Source organism: Tetrao urogallus (genome assembly GCF_951394365.1).
Source record: "Tetrao urogallus genome assembly, chromosome: Z".
Classification (NCBI taxonomy): domain Eukaryota; kingdom Metazoa; phylum Chordata; class Aves; order Galliformes; family Phasianidae; genus Tetrao; species Tetrao urogallus.
This window is the reverse complement of record NC_136816.1, coordinates 8,694,260-8,714,803: the sequence shown is the minus strand read 5'-3', so window position 1 is coordinate 8,714,803 and position 20,544 is coordinate 8,694,260. Positions and strand designations below refer to the sequence as shown.

Here is a 20,544-nt window from a genome sequence, read left to right as displayed (position 1 = left end):
AAAGTCCTGCTGGGGAGGAATAACTATGTGCACCTGTACACGCTGGAGGCCGACCTGCAGGAAGGGATTTCTGAGCAAAAAGACCTGGGGGGTCCTGGCGACGAGCCAGCACCGCTCCGCTAAAGGCAAGGCGGACGGCCAACAGCACGCAGCAGCACCTCCGCGCCTCAGCGCAGGGGGTCCCACAGACACTGCGCCCCGCCGCTCGCTCGCTCCCGCCTCGCCGCGCGCGCCCGCTCCCCCATCACGTGCCGAGGGGCGGGGCGGGAGTCACGTGAGCGCGGGCGGCCGGGTCGGAGGGAAGATGGCGGCGGAGCGGGAGCCCCCGCCGATGGGGGAGGCGCGGTCGGCCGAGCTGGAGGAGCTGGAAGACGGCGAGGACCTCTTCACCAGCACTGTGTCCACGCTGGAGGTGAGAGCCCAGCCCCCGCCCGCCCGGTGCCGCCTGTCGCTTGCTACGCGGCCCCGCCACGGGAGCGGCTCCTCCTCCCGGCCCCGACCCGTCCTCCCGCGGGCGGCCCGGCTCCCGAGACGCCTCTGGTGCCGAAGTAATGATCGTAAGGAAAACGGACGGAGCCGTATCTGCGAGCGCTGCGGCGCCGGAGGCCGCTTCTTCAGCCCCGCCGCCTGGTTGTCCCGTGCCGCTCTGCCCCGCGCTGCTCGCGTCCCGCCCCGAGCGCTGCCGGCCCCGCCGCCGCACCGACGCTCGTTTGGCTCGCGCGACTCCGCGCTCTGCCCGGCCCCGGGGCGGCTGGCGGGTCGAGGGGTGAAATCCGTGAGAGGGTGGGTGCGGGGCACAGCGCAGTGCCAGAGCTGTGTCAGGAGGGAATAAACGGGGAAAAAGCAGCCTGCCAGGAAGCACTTCCTCTTTCTGAAAGCAGCCGGTGTGCCCGTTCGTTGCGGCGGGTGCTTTTCTTGCTGCGTCGTTGTTGTATTCCCCCCTTGCCAGTATCTTCTTCCAAACCTTATTGTTGTAGATGGTAAGCCTTTCACAAATAAAAGTGTTGCTGTGCCTCTCCCTGAAGTTTCCTGTCCTTGGCCTTTGCAGTAGTAGGATCAGCGTGTATTTCTTTGTTCTTCTGTGGCTATTGCCTGTCCTTAACAAAAACGGGTCAGAATACAAAGCAACTCTTAGAGTGTTTTAAAACCTTTAAAGTTGATTGTGATGCATCATCTGGGCAGTGGCAGAAAAAAGATGTGTGGAATCATGCCATGAAGGAATAATGAGTTGTGTCAACCTGCAGTTGGTGTCATTATATCAGCAGACTTCTGTCCATCTGTGTGGGACACTGTGTTACTGGAGTCCTTTTCTATCCATTTAGAAAGACTACAGTAAAATATAAGTATCATTTTTAGTGATAAATTACTGCGGCTTAAATTCTACACCACCATAGAATTAATGCCTAAATCACAGTTACAATGAGAAGCCCTCATCTTAATGATTAAATGTAGTTACTGAAAACTTTTCTACCTTGAACCTTGTCAAAAAAATACAGTTAGATGGCTTGGTTGACATTTCTGTTTTGCCACTTGACTTTTGTATGCTGTTTATTAGGAGAAAATTAGCAAAGTAGAAAGGGGAGACCTCTTTGCTTTTTTTGATGTCTCATCAGCTATCAGAATTTGTGGATGATCACTGCTCTTGTGATTTTTATAGCAGATTTGGATGGAAGAGATCATGATTCATGAAGGAACAGAAGTTTGAACTTCTCAGTAGCATGATTCTAAGTAATTTAACATAAGCATGTAGAGCACCTTAATCTGAAGAGGAACAGTTATCCCACAGAGTGGGCCTTGTTAAGCTTCTGTCCTGATGTTTTAATCCATAATAAATGTTCTTGGAGTAGCTATTTGAAAATGGTAGTGGAAGTTTGATAAAGTAACAACAAAATGCCATTGCACTTTTCTTTGTGGATCACATACTTATTTGCAGATAATTCAGGTGAACATCACACGGGATGATGTCTGGTGCCAATTTATATGAAGATGGTGCTGTGTGAAAAGGGGTCTTATTAGGTTTGTATTGGAGCTCTGCATTTGCTTTTGGTATGATTAATTTCTATTCTTGGTTCCTCTGAGCTTTTTTCTTGCTTTTGTTCTCTTTGAAATGCATAGAAAGCATCCTGCTCTTGCTTTATCTACAATTTGTCTGTGCACTGAAAAAGCTGTAAAATTGCTAATAAGTCTTCCAAATAGCTTCCATATTAAAAAGTCTCTTAGAAAACACATGCTGATTCATTCATGTTAGTTATGACTAAATATAAATTTAGTGTACGTTATGAACAGCAAATAGCAAATATTTAAATGCAGTTTATAAGGAAGGCTCACTGACTTGGTTGTCTAATCAAATGGAGGCTTGTTTAATTCGAGCTGATTTCTCTCTGAAGAGAAAAAAGCTGAGCTTTAGCCTTCTTTGTGCACATATTGGAAGTTCATGTTTTGCATTAAACCCTCTTAATTCTAGAATATAAAATGTTAAGACATCACACTGAGTTGTAACATCTGGAAATTCTGGGGCGTAGCAAGAGAATGTTCTAGGGATTGAAAAGTTGCTGTGTTGAAGTTAATGAGAACGCTTCCCTTCCTGTGAAAACAGGACTTGAGAACTTTGGGCAGCTGTCTGAGCAGCAGCTTGTGTAAGCTGGTCTCACTTCCTGGTCAGATATCCTCAGTGCCCCTGAGCAGTACAGTGATTCTTGAGTTTTCATGGTGCCAACACTATTGTAATGCCTCATGGAATATCTCCCATTAAATTAATGGGCACAGGGTGGTCTGTCTTTAGCTGCCACAGTTGCTCTCGTCAATGAGAACAGCCACACTAAATTGGACAAATGATCTGTCTGAGCCGAGACTGTATTTCCTGTGGTAGACAGTGGTGTGTGTTATGTGAAGAATGTTACTGATGATTATTTCTGTTTGTGCTTATCTGCAGTACAGTCCCAGCTACTGTTTTTTTGTAGTTGCAGGACCAAGGTGCCCTAGGTAACATTGTAATATTAATAATCCTCCATGATTTACTTAGTTTCCAAGTTTTCAGCAAACCTCTCTGTTCTGTAAAGCAGGGGCCATATGAACACATACCTAAGCTGCCACCTACTCATTTTAATTGATGTTTATATTTCACTTTTTTCTATTATTGGACAAATGCATTGAGGCACTTTAAAACAGTGAGTGTGCAGTAGATATGGTAATCTGTCAAGTACTGTCATTTAGGTCAGGGTGTGTATGTAAATCCATTGACAGTTTAACAGTTTATGTCTAAGACCTGCAGTGTGTGCTTTTTTTTTTGTACAGGAGGCAAAATATGAAATACACATGTATCCAGTTATCTTTATTGTTGTGTGTTTAACAGAGACAGTTATGGTTTAAGTTGTAATGACCTCAGTGAAATATCTGACAGTAAAATGTTAAGTCCTTGAACACTGTACTGTATCTTCACAGAGCAGTAAGTCTGCATTCAGGATTAATTGGTATAATTCTAATGAAAGTATGTCTTGCTCCTAGGTGTTAAATCCCATCTCTGATGGAAGCATCTATTAGTTTATTCTGGTATGACTGTGTGCATCCTCTTTCTTTCCACTATACGCCTCACTCTCCTACCTCTCTGTCTTTGTTCTGTTTAACCATGCAGTGATTTGTGAGCATGTTCCATGCTGTTTCAGTGAAAATGATCCAGGTTGCCAAAAATACTGGAACAGTATGGCAGTCTGCTTTTGTCAACCTGCTATGTTTGGGCCAAAGGAGGCTTGGCAGAGTTCAGGCAGCTCTTTAATTTGATCTGTGGGAGACCCTATGATTGAGAAAATGGATGATGACCAAACATTTAGGGCTGTAACTTCAGCCAACAGAAAATGTGAGAACTTGTTTTTGTGCTTTCCTACACCAGAGCTATAGAGTTACTCATTTATTGACTTGCCAATATAACTCACAATGAAAGTGAAGAAATTTGACCTTGTTACTGCCATTGTAGGTTGGAATGGACCCATAGAAAATCGCAGTGGCTGGACTTCTGGAGATCATCTAGTGTTCAATCCCCCTATTTACTACAGCAGGTTCCCTAGTTAGGTTGTAAGTCTTCTCATCAGGAATCTGTTTGTTAGAGAACAAGTAAAGCAGAATCTTGAATGTCCTGCATACCCAGTGTCCCGATGTTTTTGGCTGTTAGATGCTGCCACTGTATTTCTTTCTGCTTAGGAGCCAGACAGCAGCTTCACAGGCATATATATTTCAGGAAATAAACAGGCTTGTGAGTCACTGGCATAAGGTAGGTTTAAAGCTTGTGAACGGCTATGCTGTCTGCATGTGTCTTGTTAGTGAGTTGTTGTTAGTCTCTCTCTTCAGTTTCTTTTCTGATACTTAGTTGTTCACTGCTTTGTGTATGTACTGGATTCTCTCTCAGCCTTTCTTAGACATTTTAGCTCTATATTGTAGTCATTAAAGGACGAAGTTGAGCTGGAGAATTTGGAATAAGCTCTCTTAACTTCCAGCTGTAGCTTGATATTGCTATTGGTGTGGTTGCTGTTTTGTAGTTGGAAAGGCTGAACAGAATAATTAGGTGATCAGGCATTACTGATTCTAGTTCTGACAGATTCAGGGCTAGTGGCTTTCTGTGTCTTTGTAGTTCACTGAGAACAGCTGTCCTGTTGAAGATGACTTTTGAGGATGACTAAGAAAATTTCATTGCAAAACTCTGAGAAACAAGATGGTGCTGTATCCAAAGTTAATGTTCAGAGAAGGAATCGTCTTTAAGAAGCTTGTATACACTCTGATTTAAGTTCTCTCTCTTTCTAGTTCTTTTTTCTTTTTTTAATATTAAGAAGGTATTTGACCTCATCCTTCGTTTATCACATCTGAGAATGACAACTGTTGAAAATTTCCAGAGAGCCATTGAAAGATCAGTCAGCTGGGAAATATCAGCAGAAGGCTGTTTGGAAGGAAAGACACTTTACCTGGAAATCATCTTCAGAGTTAAACTTTAATATTTTCTATTCTTAAAAACAGATCTTGAGATTATGCAGCACATACAAATTTTGTGTTATGTCCATATGGTAAATAATTAATGGAATGTCTTTTTCACTGGAAATCTTTCTGAAAAGAGTCACTTCTAGATACTGTAACCTTTGAACAGTTTTAACAGCTGCATGAATAAGCTTTGTTTCTTGAGCTTTCTGTTGTGCCTTTAGGGTTGTCTGAGGGATCTCGTTTAGGTTATATTCTCCACCTGTGCTTCATGGACAATTTTCCCCCACTGCCATCTTTCCATCCGTTTATGTCTGTTCCTACAAAGACTGTTTCCTTCAAAGTTGGAAGGCCTGGGTTATGTCCTCTGGTTATCTTGCTGATTTGGGTGCATAAGCGTTTTCATATTATGACATGTGTGGATCAAGTTCAAGAGTTCAAGGTGTATTTTTTTTTCTCTGCTAGGATTCCTTTTTGTAATTAGGAGCAGATATAATGAAAAATAACAATCAGTAAGTAAAATAGCTATCTTAGATAATACGAGGTAGATTAGGGGGATGCCTTGAAGATCTAAATAATCTTCAGTGATTTTTTTTTCCCTCCATTCTTTAATCAGCTCAATTAAGGGATAAAGCTGGGTACAACCTGCTGCATGCACCAAGTGTTCAGGGAGGCTTGGCATTTTACAACTGTTTCTCATGAGTTGAGTTAGCAAAAAATTAACTACACGTGATTCTGCATCTGTGCTAGGGTGGAGTACCACTTCAAGCTGAACCTCAGATCTGCAAATATATAGTGGGGCTTTACTTGAAGTTGAACATCAGCAAAACTATTTTGAAATGAGTAATCTGTAAGTTTGTTTTTTTTTGTGCAGAATAGCTTTTGTTGATATAACTTTGAATTGCTTGGTTCTCAGAGGGAAATCAAGCTTTTCCTTGCTCTCCTGTCATAGTTGATGTGCACAGTCCTGAATTTGTGGCTGAAACCGTACACAAGAGGTAGGCTGTTTCATCTGGAACATGTTACTTGGAAGGTCAACAATTAAGTAATTTGAGAACACCCATGCAATGCAAACTATCTGCACTGTCATTTGTAGAATAATGAAGTGTGTCAAGAGGTGAAGTTATTTTTAAATTTCCTAGTTATATCTTGAAATATAACTTAGGATGATGCTTTAAAGTATGAAGAAATATAGCTTTATTATCTCGTAGCACTGTATTTCCTGTGGAATTTATTTGGAGATGGACATAGTATGAGGTGAGAAGTATATGTGTGTCCAGTGAACTGCTTGCTTGTAAGCTCACCCTCATGTGTTGAGCTCCCCACTGCTTCTGCCCTGACCTTCCTTGTAGGCTCTAGAGAGTCCAGCAAGCTCTTGGAAAGTCTGCTCCTTTTGTTGCATATAACTTCGGGTTTTTGTGATCGTTTCCTTGTATTTGGGCTTCTCAGGGAGTGGCAGCCTATGACAAAGGAATATAATCTATTGTTTGAATGAAACTGTTTCTCACTGCAGCAGTAGTAGAATTTACATTTAAATGAATCTGGTTTCCTTGTGTTTTCTATCACCTTCTTCTGACTTCAGTAGGCAAGAGCTTAACACCTTTCCAAGTCAAGAGAGATTTCATATGTCCTGTGAAGAGCAATTCTGTGCTATTTTTGCATTTTTTCTGTCAGGACCTCTGCTGCTCCTTCCTTACTTGCTCTGACCAGAATTTCAGATGTCTGTGATTTGGATTGATTTAGGGGCCAGAGTCTTATTCTCTGCTGCTTGAAGTAAAGCAACAGTTCTGTATGTCATGCCAGAACATCTACTTTTCTTGAAGAATCAGCTGTGAGGAATACCTCTCCCTTAGTTCTGATGGCTGTGCTACTGTGCAATATGTAATCTGGACAGGTTATTTCAGTGTTTTTATATTGTCTTTCAGGGTTGTTGTTGTTTTTAAGATCTTTTGGCATTTGTTGAAGTGTGACCTGAAACTTTTCATATCTGTTATGAATTGTGATCCTCAGCAACAGTGGCACAGTTTACAGACACCCCTTGTGAAGTGCACGTGTTCGTGAGCAGATAAGCTGTTGCTGAAAACTCCTTAAACAGATTTATTTCTTCGATAAAGCTGCAGGAAGTGAGTTTTTCAAGTTTTCTAGTACTGTTGGAATAACTGTGGTTGATACTTAGTGAGTAGGATTTGGTAACTGAAGTGCTGATCTTCAGTTGAAAGTAATCTGTTTTCTGAGTAAGCTGTACATCTGGTACCCCAGCTTCAGTATTGATTCTGTTTTCCTGAGTGTCCTCCTTTTCACAAGGAAAATTCTAGGCTTCAGTGATTAAAAACAAGACAAACAAAAAAGCACGAATGTGCAACTGTGGTAGGCATAGCTTACATGTCAGTACAATGTTATCCTCTGCACCAATAATCCCCTAATTCAATCTGTTGTAAAGGTACAAAAACTGCTTATGTCTACAGGCAAGGTTCTGTTCTTTTAGTGGCTTCAAGTTCTTTTAAAAATCTCTGAAAAATTTCTATAGGGAACTTGAAGGTATGGTTATTAGTTTTTCTGCATACACATCCAAATCTAAAAAATATAAGCCTTATATTGTAAGCCTGTAAAGGAGCTCAGTAATCAAATTACATTCAGCAGTACTAATAATTTTATTCTTGATGCTTCTGTAGCAGCTTTTGTTTCATGTTATTTAAGTTTGAGGAAATGAGTAACTTTTTTCTCCCTCAACAGAGGAATGGAGAGCTGTTGACTAGCTCATATCCTTTGTTCATTGTTATTACAATAGGAGTAGGAAATGGAAATAGCTGACATGGTTTCCCTTCTGTACATCTTCCCTTGTTTCTTTGCGATGAAAGAATGTTGCAGTAATTCCTACATGCTGACACATGGGAACTAATTGTGTGCCAATTATTTCACATTGTTGTTGTTGTTTTTTAACAGTCAAGTCCTTCATCTCCAGAGCCAGCAAGTCTTCCAGCAGAAGATCTCAGCACAATCTCCAATGGTCCAAAGCCAGCAGAAATGATAGATGATGATAGAGAAGATCTTTTTGCTGGTAATTACTTTTTTCTTCTAGCGTGTCAGTGTAAACTCTTGCTCTTGGATTTTAGGGAGTGTGCTTTTCTGAGAAGGAGAGTTAATGCTTTGTCGTGCTATTTAAAATCATTTTCATTGCCTGGGTGTGAGGAATTTTGAAGCCATTCCCTTTTAATGAAAACTTTAATACAATTTGATATTGTAGCCAATTGTAACCATTGCTTGTTGTGTCAAAGGTACACTTCCTGGAAAGTTCATTGAGTAATGAATTAGTACATTTCAGTATTAGCAGTGTTGCTAGCTTTCATCAACATTCTTTACTGGATTCACCAGTCATATTTATTTCAAATCCTGTGATCTTCTGAAATATGCTGTTATATTTGTGAATTCGAAAATTGGCATGAGTAATAAGGAAGGAGGGACAAGTTTCTTTTCTCTTCAGATTTGTTTGTTCTTTAATTGCTGACATATTGATACTGACAATATCCTGATAGTACATTGTGAAACTGTTTTGGAGTGCAGCCTTTGAACTGAGAACATTTTTACCTTGCTTTTTTAGTTAAAATAAAGTGATATGTGACTTATTTGGATTAGATGAGTTTTAATTTCATTGATAAATTAGATCCGGGACTTTTTTCAACCAAATTTTAATGTGTTGTCTGAAGAGTAAACACTCTGTTATACCCGTGGCAATATATGTATTTGTGGGGTAACAGAGAAGAATCGTTCTCATACTGAATAAGTGGCATCTTGGAAAACTTATTAAATAGAAAAGTTAAATTTTCTTAATTTGACAGTTTTTTTCATGTGGAACTCCATAGCATTTGTTAAATCTTTTTACTGGGCGTCAGTTTATTGGTAGTGTGAACTGAGACTGCACAGTTCTCAGCAGTAACACTTTCCCTACTACTACTTGTTGCTGAGTCAGTTCGCAGTCTGTTTTGAATACAGTCCTAATCTAATATCATAGATTCCCTGATACAACCATTTGAAAATAAGTTCCTGTCTTATTTTTTATAGATAGCTGTATACACAAGTCCATTATCTTTATTCTGAACTTAACAAATTTCCATATATTTGAACTTTTATTTACTAAGGGACTTTAGAATATATTGACCGGTTTGTTGACTCTCTGAAACTATTTTAAGATAAGAGAATGAAAAAATAGAAGGGCTTTCCTGGTTCTTTTGTATTTGTATTATGTAATTTTATGACTTGAAGAGACAGTGGTTCAGGAAAGCTTTCTAGTGCTAGTAGTTTATGCAGTATATAAAGGCAATCTTTTGTAGACACAGAGCTGTCTGGAATGGATATATTTTAGGACAGCCAATTCTCATCTGGCTATAAAAGAAGGTGGCTGGATTAGATATTGATGAGAACCTGACAGAAGGAACAAGAGTTAGCAGCCGGATTGTTTCAACTAAAGTGAGTGCTGTGAGAAAGTGAATGAAACTGATTTAATGAGTTTGAGTTTTTCTGTGGAAGACATTCTTTTAAATGCATACGGCATTGAACTGAAAGCTTCTGACATACTGCATGTCTAACAAAGTAAAACCGGTTTGTGAAGGGCAGTTTGTGTACTGACTGAGGCTCTGTGGAGTTTCAAACAGGGAAGAACAGGAATTTATGGAGTGTAAGATAGATTTGCAGTATCTTATTCTGATCAGGAAGTTTGTATAATACAGTTGTATCCCAGTGAAGAACTTCCAGCTTTGTATCACTGGCAGCATGGGAGTTCTTTAAAGAAGAAAAAAAAAGGGTCATTTCACAGAATCACAGAATTGTAGGGGTTGGAATGGACCTCAAGAGATCATCAAGACCAACCCCCCTGCCAAAGCAGGTTTAGGTGCTACGCTCTCACAAGTATAATTACCTTTTCCTTTTTTAGGACCATTTTGCTGGACAGTGATGTTAATCCAGCCCTTCAGTAGAAGCAAAACGATAAGAATACACGAGGGATTTGCTTTAGGCTTGATGGTATAAACCTTAGTTTCTGTCGAAGAAAGACCTAATTAAAATATGAATGTAACTGTGGTTTTTTTGTTCAATGTGTTGAAATTCCAGAAAAGTACATCTACCTAGCCTACTGGAACAGAGGCTAACTGGAGAGGAAAATAATGACATTCTACATTTCATAAATTATGTTGTTCCTTTATATTGAATTATTAGATGCTATAAAATCCAGGCAAAAGGAAATGCTGTGGGTGGCTTCTGAAAGGAGATTTGGGAAGGCTCTTTGGGATTATAAACAATCACAGTTTTGCAGCCGAATTTGTAAAAAAAAAAAAAAAAAAAAAAAAAAAGAGGGTATTCTTTAGCTCGTGTAGGTTTGAATGTATTTTTTTCATTATCCATCCATTAAAAAAAGGTGATAAGTAAATTATGATTTCCTAATCTGTGTTGATGTAAGTCTGGATCTGGGATATTTTTTTCAGACTTCTTTGACTGTCTCACAGCTTCTTTGCTGTAGCTTTCCTGGGGCAGACATAGGAAAATATCTGAAATAATTTTTTTTAGATATTCCTTACCTCATCTCTGCTGACCCATAAGTTCTTTGACAGAACAAAATGAAACTGGGCTGTAAAGGTAGAAGAAAATGGGTTTTCCATCTGCTCTGTTGGAAGCTAATAAACCTCACTGCTGCATTCATGAGTATTGTGTTTCTTGGCTCTGTAAATAAACTGCCTTGCTAAACTCATTTAAGTATTTTCACTTTTAGTGTAAAAGTCACTTTGTTGTATATTTGGCCAGAAATGAATTACTTTATGTTGACCTATAGACCTCATACATGTGGGGAACATTGTGATCAATGATTCATTTCGTATCAGCAGTATTTTTTAGAGCTTTGAGACGTATTTAAATATTGTCCATCCATAAGTTTCTACTGTAGAGTAAGTAATTAGATCATGAGTTGTTGTCTGAAATACGGGCCTTCAGCTGCACGTGTAGCTGCTGGACATAGTTGCCTGTGCCTTCTGCCTCCAGTGCTCATAGAGGAGCAAGGCTGTTAAGTTACTCCCATACTCTTTCATTGTTTACAGGAAAAAAAGAAAATTACAATTTTTCCACTCTTGCACCTGGGAAGGAATAACTGCAAGTATCAGTAGAGGTTGGGACATGATCTGCTGGAGACGAGGTCTGTAGGGAAGGACTCTGGTCCTGGGGATTTTGGTGGATGACAGGTTGGCCACGAGCCAGCACTGTCCCTGGTGGTCAGGAAGGCCAGTGGGATCCTGGGGTGCATTAAAAGGAGCACGGCCAGCAGGTCAAGGGAGGTGATCCTCCCCCTCTGCTCTGCCCTGGTCAGGCCTCACCTGTTGTACTGCATCCAGTTCTGGGCTGCTTGGTACAAAACAGGGATCCTGGAGAGAGAGTCCAGCAGAAGGACATGAAGATGATAAAGGGTCTGGAGCATCTCCCCCGTGAGGAAAGGCTGGGTGACCTGGCTCTGTGCAGCCTTGAGGAAAGAAGACTTAGAGGTGATCTTGTTAATGCTTATAAGTATCTTAAGAGTGGGAGTCAAAAGGACGTGGCCAACCTCTTGTCAGGGCTCTGTGGAGACAGGACAAGGAGAAATGACCATAAACTTGATCATAGGAAGTTCTGCACCAATATGAGAAGGAACTTCATAGCAAGGTGACAGAGGGCTGGAACAGGCTGCCCAGGGAGGCTGTGGATTCAGCATCTCTGGAGATATTTCAGACCTGCCTGGACGCCCCACTGTGCAGCCTGCTGTAGGGAGCCCATTTTGCAGGGGGTTGGACTCAATGATCTCTGGAGGTCCCTTCTAACCCCTACAACTCTGTGATTCTGTGAAAGCTGGGAATGGATTCTCTTAAGCTGGTATCTAACTGCTCTGTCTTGGGGAGAAGTTGGTGCATTTCGGTGGGATTTTTTTCTTAGTGACGGTGTGTACTTCAGGTTCTTTTTAATTTATTTCCTTAAGATACATTTTAATTTTTTTTTTCTACTCACTTGAAAGTTTGTAAAGATAGGAATATGCCAGTTCCATGAACCAGACAAGACATAGTTTCCATTTCAGTTTTCATAGTTTCATCTTAGATGAAGTGAACAGCAAGAATTTCTAGCAATAACATCTGTTAGTCAAGAGCTAGTTGCAGGTGCTGGGCTGGTTATTAGAAACTGGTTATTGACTTTGGGTCTGAACCAAAAACAAAAATGTTTGAACCAACTAGTGGCTGTTCTGTTAACAGTGTTTGTTTTCTCACTGTGATTGTTTTAGTCCTTCTGTCATATTAGTAAGGGTCATGGCCTGTGACTTACACATTTTAGAACAGTCTGTTCTGTGAAGTTGTCTGTCTTCAAAATACGCTAAACCTGCAGCAGCAGTTTTTTACCCAATGATTTCTCCTTTCTTCTGGGCAGCAGCTCTTACTGAAGTTTACTTCCGAATTTATGTGATCAACTTAGTAAACTTTCAAGGATAATAAGCTAATTTGAGCACTCTAGTGATGTCAGTATGTTAGAGATCTATGACCTTTGGATGTGTCATAGGTAAAAATAACTTAGCTCAGAAGTGAGCTGCTTGTAAGGAACTGCAACACTTGCACTTCCTCATATGCTTGACAAATACTGGTGGTTAAAGGAGCTGCCTAATGCTGAGGTTAAGCTCGCTGCTTAAGTGCCAGTGTATCTGATTGCTTTCTTTAATAGGCTGATACATTTTCTTGTTCTTTGAGAGCTTAACATCTTGAGAATGATCTTTGATAAAAGACCTCTTTGTGAAGCTGGTATTCATGTGTACAAATCTTGCAGTATCAAATTGGTGGGAGCTGTTAATATGTGCTGATAGCTGCCAGAACTGATGTGAGCATTGGATGTTAATGTTTTCCTCTGTGGAGTTGAGCATAAGAAGAACTTACATCTTTGAAAACTATACAGAAAAGCAAGACATCCAGATCTCATTCTTCATGCAAATATTAATACAGAGTGAAAATATATATATATGTCCCCTTCGCACAGCCAAATATATGAATTTTCTGTGGATCATCTAAAATGATTAAGTAAAGCAGGTGCTTCTGAAAGCACCATAGTTTCTCCTGTGAAACCTACCAAATTCACCCCTCAGTGAAAAAATAAACATCATTTACATTTTAATCCACACTGTATCATCTAATTTTCCATATTGAAATGATGAATGTAAGAAGTGTAACTGGCAGAGGTCATCCAGACTAATCTGTTTCTTGAGAAGTAATGCACGTGCTTGTCATAAAACATGTTTCTAAGCAGGGAAAAAAGGTAGGAAGCACAATAGCCTGCTATTCTTGCTGTAGAAATAATAATTCTTTTTTCCTTTGCAATGTGTCTTGAAAGTCAGTAATCTACTTCTGAAATTTTAAAACTTCTAAATGAAGAAAATGTGATCCTTGTCTGCTGCTGTCTCCCCTCAACACCCTTCTGCCGAGCTTTCCATTTATCTCTTCTGGATACATGTTGTATGCTGGATGCATGCAGATTTGGAGTCAGAGATAGCAGGAGGGAGGGTAGCATGAACTATAATTTCTTTAAAATAACTGACTTGATGTCTATTAAACATACCTTTTTTTCCTCTCACTAAGTTCCTCCAGGAAAAGAAGGGTTCATAGGCAACACCTTAAAAACTTTGTTCATGCTCAGCCAACCTGGACTCTCACAGGATTGGAAATACTGGTATGAGTAAAGTCTGCTCTTATGCCTGTTGTGATCATAAAGCTGCAAGATGGTGTTCTTGCATTTCTAGCCACGTCCTCTCTTGCAGAAATAGTGCAGCAGTGTCACTTCAGCCATTGCTGAACAGGAGTAGGGGGCTGGTCTAGGTTGTATTTCAGGTGATAATCAGCCTGGATTCATTAGTACTAATGTGTGTGAATAACAGACTGAGACAGAGAAGTGGTAGGGAAAAGGTGTGCTATTGTTTCATCCTAAAGCAGTGCTGGTTTGGTGATTTGAATTCACTCTGTTTTCATGAAGTTTCATTTTCATGATAACGGGAATGTTTTTCCAACTGATGAGAGTGTGGAATGAATTACTTCATGTTTTGTATTATAAGCCCATCTAAAATTTGAAGGTACAGAAAAGTGTTTACTGTTGGTTAATGGTTTTTTTCCCAAATGTGCACTGGTATATAGCTGGTAACTGGAAAAGGAAAAATTGGAATTTGGTAGCTCGATTTGTATTTGTGTGTGTGTGCACAAGTGCATACACTGATACAACTACTGAATAGAAGTATATACACTTGTATAAATCCTTATGTATGTTGAATGCTGCTAGACAACAAATGGTCTCTCTCTCTCTTCCACACTGAAATGTTGTTCTTCCACTTTAAAAGGTTCTTATTTTCCAGCTGTGTCAGCATGACTTTTCATGCTGACATGAAAAGTGTTTTGAATTAAACTTCTTTGTTGTACAAAAATGCAATATCTTTCCTGTGGCATTTGAGGGTAGAAACCATAAGTAGGATTCTTCTACAATTCCTAAAGATTTAACTAGAAAAATGAAGCAGTGGTAGGAAAACAGCCTTTTTCAAGTAAGTATTTTAGATAATCTTTCTGATTTTAAAATATGACAAAGTCCTTGTGCTTAATATTACTTTGAAAATAACAAATAACCTGAAATTAGAATAATGGTGCCAGGAAGTCAAGAAAGGTAGTCCTTCCCCTCTGCTCAATGCCAGTGAGCCCACACCAGTGGGCCCAGTTCTGAGCAACCCATTACCAGAGATAAATGGAGTGAGCTCATGAAACGGCCACTAACGTGATCAGGAGCATGAAGTGCTTGACAAGGGAGCAGAGGCTGAGAGAGATGGAACTGTGCTGACCGGAGAGGAGAATGCTAGGATCGTTTAGGCTGGGAAGATCAAGTCCAGCCATCACCTGACACTACCAGTCCACCCACCTGTGTCCCTAAGCACCATGCCCACGCATCTCTTAAATATTTCCAGTGTTTAAGATGATGATGCCACTGCTTCTCTGGACAGCCTGTTCCAATGTCTGACCACTCTCTAAGTGAGGGAGTTCTTCCTGATATCCAATTTAAACCTCCCCTTCTGCAACTTTATGCTCTTTTCTTTCATCCTTTCACTTGTCACTTGAGAAGAGAGACTGGTGCCCACCTACAACCACCTTTCAGGCTCTCCTGAGCCTCTTCCATTTCCCTCAGCTGTTAGTTATAACTCTAGTTTTGTAGTCCGTTTACCAGTTTGTTTTTCTTCCTTTAATGCATTCCAGCAACTCCATATCCCTCTTATAGTGAAAGGCCTTAAACCAAACACAGTACTCAAGGTGCAGTTTCACAAGGATAGAGTATGTGAGGACAGTCATCCATCTCCTAGCCCTGCTGATGGCACTATGTCTGATACAAGCCTGGATGCCCATGGCCTTCTTGGCTGCCTGGGCACACTGCTGGCTCATGTCCAGCCAAGTGTCAACTAGCATCCCCAGATCCTTTTCCTCTCTTCTCAGTTTTCTAGCCCCAAACCTGTAGCAATACATGAGGTTGCTGTGACCAAAGTGTAGGACCTGGCTGATTGCCTTATTCAATGTCACGAGACTGGACTCAGACCATCCAACCATCCTATCTCCCTCTGTAGTGTCTTCCCACCCTCGACAGATCAACACTGCCATCCAACTTGGTATCTTCTGCAAACTTACTGAGAACATGTTGGTCAAGATCATTGATAAAAATATTAAACAAAACTAGCCCTACCACTGCATGGTTGGGAGCACCACTAGTGACTGGTGCCAACTGGATTTAACTCTGTTTTCAGTGACCCTTTGCTCCCACCATCCAGCTTCTTACCCAGTGAACACTCCATCCCTCCAAGCCATGAGCAGCCAGTTTCTCCAGGGAAATGCTGAGGGAGAAAATATCAAATGCTTTGCTGAAGTTCAAGTAAACAGCATCTACATCTAAAATGATTTCCCTCATCATTAAGAGTGTCATCGCAAAAAATCAGGTTAGTCAGACGTGACCTGCCTTTCATAAATCTGTACTGACGACTATGCCTGGTTGTCCTTAACATTCTGTATGATGGCACTCAAGATACCCTGCTCCATGAACTTTCCTGGCACTGAAGTCAGACTGACAGGCTTATAGTACCTCAGGTCCTCCTTCTTGTCCTTCTTATAGATGAGTGTTGCATTTGCCAACCTCCAGTCACCTGTGAACTCCCTAGAACTACTGGTAAATTATTGAAAGAAACTTGATGATCAAACTCAGAGAAATTCATCCAGGTGTACAAATACCTGATAGGAGGAATTAAAGAAGGAGGAATCAGACTTAGCGGTGCCCTCTGAGAAGACGAAGGGTAGTAGGCATAAATGGAAGTATGGGGGATACTATTTAAACATAAGGGGAAGCATTTTTATTTTTTATTTTTTAATTTAATGATGAATTTTTAAAGCACTGGTTTGTGTTGTCCAGAGAGAGAATGGAATCTCCATCCTTCAGGATGTTCAGAACCCAACTGGATGTGGTCCAGAGTAGTCTGTTGCAGACATTGCTTGAGCAGTTGGGTTAGGCTAAACAATGTCCAGAGGTCCTTTCTAACTTCAGCAGTTCTGTGGTGTATTCCAAAACAAAGTGATAACAGCAAATTTTGCTTGCCTCAAGCCAGAATGAGCATATTTCAAACAGGCTAAGGCATGATGACCTTAAGTTTGTTTTTAATTTGAGTTCTGGTATCAAGCAAAAATTTAGGTATTCAGCTGTTTTCATCCCAGTAGTGTGGTTTTGAACGTTTATGAAAAAGTGTTGTAGAAGAGTGGGAAATAGAACTAAGTAGCAGAAATGGCAGCAAGGATAAAGCTGGGTGGCTTTGATATATTGATTATGAAAGACCATAATATTGCTTCTTTCAGTAATAACTGTTATGCTTCATTTAATGCTGTTTCCAGTTTTGCCAACATTGCTAGTAGATTAAAGGCTGTTCTGAAAAACTGAAAAATCAAGTGATGCTGTGGGGGATGAAAATGAGACTTTTTTTTTTTTTTACACATAATATAGTAATTTCACAAATTTAGGGTAGACCTGATTGTTAAACTGGCTTGTGTGTTGTTGCTGTTGTTGTTGTTTTCTTAACCCTTGAATAAGAACTTGTAGTAAGAATAGGAATTGATGATGATCAAGATTTTCAGTGGTACGTGGTGATAGGACAAGGGGAAATGGCCATAAACTGGAGCACAGAAAGTTCTACACCAATATGAGAAGGAACTTCTTCACAGTGAGGTGTCGAGCACTGGAACAGGCTGCCCAGGGAGGCTGTGGATTCTCCTTCTCTGGAGATATTTCAGACCTGCCTGGACGCCCACCTGTGCAGCCTGCTGTAGGGAGCCTGCTTTGCAGGGGGTTGGACTTGATGATCTCTGGGGGTCCCTTCCAACCCCTGTAGTTGTGTGATTCTGTAATGCTCTTTATCCGTACCAGGATTTAAGAAGTGGAAGGAATGTGGCTTAGTTTCTTTGGAAAATTGAGCTGTAACATAGACAAAAAAAAAAATGCAAGAACAGCTCTTTTCAAATTTGCATAATAATCTGTTTTGGAAACTTTGCAGGACTTAAGAGTAGATCTGCATTAATGCCTGAAGCTATGCTTGATAAAGTGGTTGGAACTGGTGTGGGAAGTCTAGTTGGTAGTACATTCTGAGAACAGTGGTGGAATCAGTCTCTGTATCAGATGTTGTTTTGCGGTCAGTATTATCTTTAGAGGAACTGAATTTCTTGCAAATGCACATTTAGCAAGAACCACAGCATTAATCACTGAAACTAGAACAGGAACTTCTTGGTAGACAGAAAGAGGATAGCTTGCCAGTGGTCAAAACCAACTAATCAAGGAACACATGCAGGATTTGTAGTGCAGAGATTCAGATCCTCTTCAAATGTAGATGAACTGTATGTGTTCTGAAAGTATTTAGCTTTGAATGAGCTATTGTAAGCCTATTGTAAAGGAGATTGTTGTAAATAAAAATGATCTTAAAGGTCAGAATGCCTCTAATGCTAAAAATATTTACTTGCTAGGTTATGGGCTTTGGGGTGGAAGCCTGCGTTATGGTTGTGTAACTTCCTTTAAAGCATGCTACTTCGCTGAATATGCTTGATTATCAGCCTGTATGATTAAATTAGTTGTTCAGGGTACAAAACCAGAAAAGAATAGCCTTAAGGATAGAAGAAACTGAGTTTTCTTTCATAGTATCTCTTACAGAAATAAATGACTAAAACTTCCGTGGATATTCTAAAAGACTATTTATCTGACTGTATAAAAAAAGAATTACAATATTAATCATACTGTAGCCTAATATAAATGATGCATGTAGTTTTATACCTATTTAAAGAAATTACCAGCACAAGCAGGCGCTTCTTACGGGTGCTTTTACCAGACTTGTACATTTTCACTTTATTTTGTGTGTGTTTGTTATCTTTGTGATAGGCAACTGTCTCAGCTATGCAAAAACTAACTCAAATTCTTTATCTAGAAGCCACAGAAGAAGTTTCATTGGACAGTCCAGAAAGGGATCCAATACTTTCACCAGAACCAACTCCTGCAATCACTCCTGTAACACCTACTGCATTAGTAGCTCCTAGAATGGAATCGAAAAGTGGGACAGCCCCTGCAAGTTTTGATAGATCAAGAGAAGAGGTATACCTCAAGTTCAGAACTATCTTGTTTGGACTTGGAAGTTGTGGGTTATTTTGTTGTTGTTTTGTGTATTTCGTTGTTCATTACAGTTTCTAAATATTATTTCACAAGATTATCCTTTGGTTAGGGGAAATGTGTATATGTTTATATTTTTGGCACTTGAAGTTTGATATACATTTGAGTCTTTAAAAAATACCATGATAATTCATTACATAACTGTATTGGAGATCTGTAAATTAAGAAGTAACACTTCATTCCTGCAGGTTAGGCATTGTAAAAGTGGGTGTAGGAGCAAACCTTGAGCTTGATATGGGAGAAATGTTAATGATGTTATATTGCAACTCTATCAAGTTACTGATTTTAACTTTTGTTTATTAAGTAGTTGTTAATGGGAAAATGAAAGGGGCAGTTGTTAGCATTATCCTGTATACTAACAAACAGAGAATGTTTGTTAGAATGATAAGGATTTAAACGTTTACATTTGATGTTCCATTCAAAGTCAGGACATTGGCAAATGGCATTCATTCCACAGTGTCAGTGTAAAGAGTTTGTAAACAAGACTTGTTTGTGACTCAGAAACTACTTCTTCCCCAGAATTTCTAAGATGGTATTTTATTCTTATTTTCTTCCTCTTCTGCCCCAACATACTGTCCTTTCTGCCACAGTGTTTCCTTAGATCCCTGTTTATCAAACTTTTGTACAATTGCATGTAAATTCTGCATGACTAGAGCCCAGGCGAGTATCAGAAATTATCTGCCTTTGACTTCTTCCTTCCCAAATATCTGTATTTTGATTTAAAGATTATAGAAACGCTGCTAACAAGAGCATTTTTTTAAACTATGTTATCTGCTGAGAGTGGAGGCAGTAAAATGAGTATACCCACAAGATGAGTATTTATTAAAAATTCTGAGGCTACTTTATGTGAGAGGAAGCTTCCATACTAAAAAGGTTTTCCAGGAAGGCTTAAAATTAAGAGCCCTATGAGAAATTACGTTCACATAATGTTGGATGACAGGTCTGGAAGGGATTTTAAATTCACAAGCATACTGACTCCTACTTCCACTGTTCTCTTATTTTTGTACCTGCAAATAATATGAGTGCATATTAACTTGCTAACTGTTCATTTCCTAGATTGAAGAGGAAGCAAATGGAGATTTGTTTGATATAGAAATCAATGTGTCAGACCCAGAGAAAGTTGGTAAGTTTCTCAAGACTAGTAAATCAGATGATGGACTGTTTGACCTGTTAAAGGCCAATCTGAGATTTTAGCATTATTTCTTACTCAGTAATCTTTTGGGTGCTTTCAGTATCTAAGTGGAAATACATGAAATGTATATTCTGAATCAAAAAGTATCTGGAAGCATTAAACTAATTCTAGCGTAAGTGTTTTAATTTTCTTTCAGGGGATGGCATGAACGCTTATATGGCATACAGAGTAACAACAAAGGTAACTAGTTCAACAAGTATTTACAGGTACCTTTGTATCATAACTAAGTAAATGCATCAGCAAGTCATCACTAAAATTGTTGTTGTTTTCTTCAAGACATCCATTTCTATGTTTCACCAAAGTGAGTTCTCTGTTAAAAGAAGATTCAGTGATTTTCTTGGCTTGCACAGCAAGTTAGCAACAAAGTACATGCACATTGGTTACATTGTGCCTCCAGCTCCAGAAAAAAGTATTGTAGGTAAGTCTAGTTCCTGTGCAGTTGAAAGTACGTGTGCATGTCATTTAATTACTGTAGTACAAATTAAACATTTTAATACCACTGTGCTTCTAAGGTAATTACTGTTCTGTGCAGATATTTCTTCCTTCTTATCAGGTGTTCCAAATTACCATGTATTTCTCCTGTTCTCAATTTTTAGAAAGTTAGGGTTAAGCTGAAAAGATAGGTTGTGGCCTCTTCTTAGCTCAAA

At 39.8% G+C, this 20,544-nt stretch overlaps 1 protein-coding gene across 2 annotated transcripts in view; it reads left to right on the top strand.

The window, feature by feature from the left end:
- Positions 1 to 304: 304 nt before the first annotated feature.
- SNX2 (sorting nexin 2) overlaps positions 305 to 20,544 on the top strand; it is a gene marked incomplete at both ends in the record, with an annotated part of 33,772 nt that continues 13,532 nt past the window's right edge. The window contains 6 exons of one of the 2 annotated variants that reach the window (XM_079548479.1): positions 305 to 412; positions 7,903 to 8,017; positions 18,467 to 18,630; positions 19,762 to 19,828; positions 20,034 to 20,077; positions 20,174 to 20,315. In XM_079548479.1, the coding sequence (XP_079404605.1) occupies positions 305 to 412; positions 7,903 to 8,017; positions 18,467 to 18,630; positions 19,762 to 19,828; positions 20,034 to 20,077; positions 20,174 to 20,315 (640 nt within the window). Of the gene's footprint in view, positions 413 to 7,902; positions 8,018 to 18,433; positions 18,631 to 19,761; positions 19,829 to 20,033; positions 20,078 to 20,173; positions 20,316 to 20,544 lie in introns of both variants that reach the window. The other variant, XM_079548478.1, reaches the window with a different exon arrangement.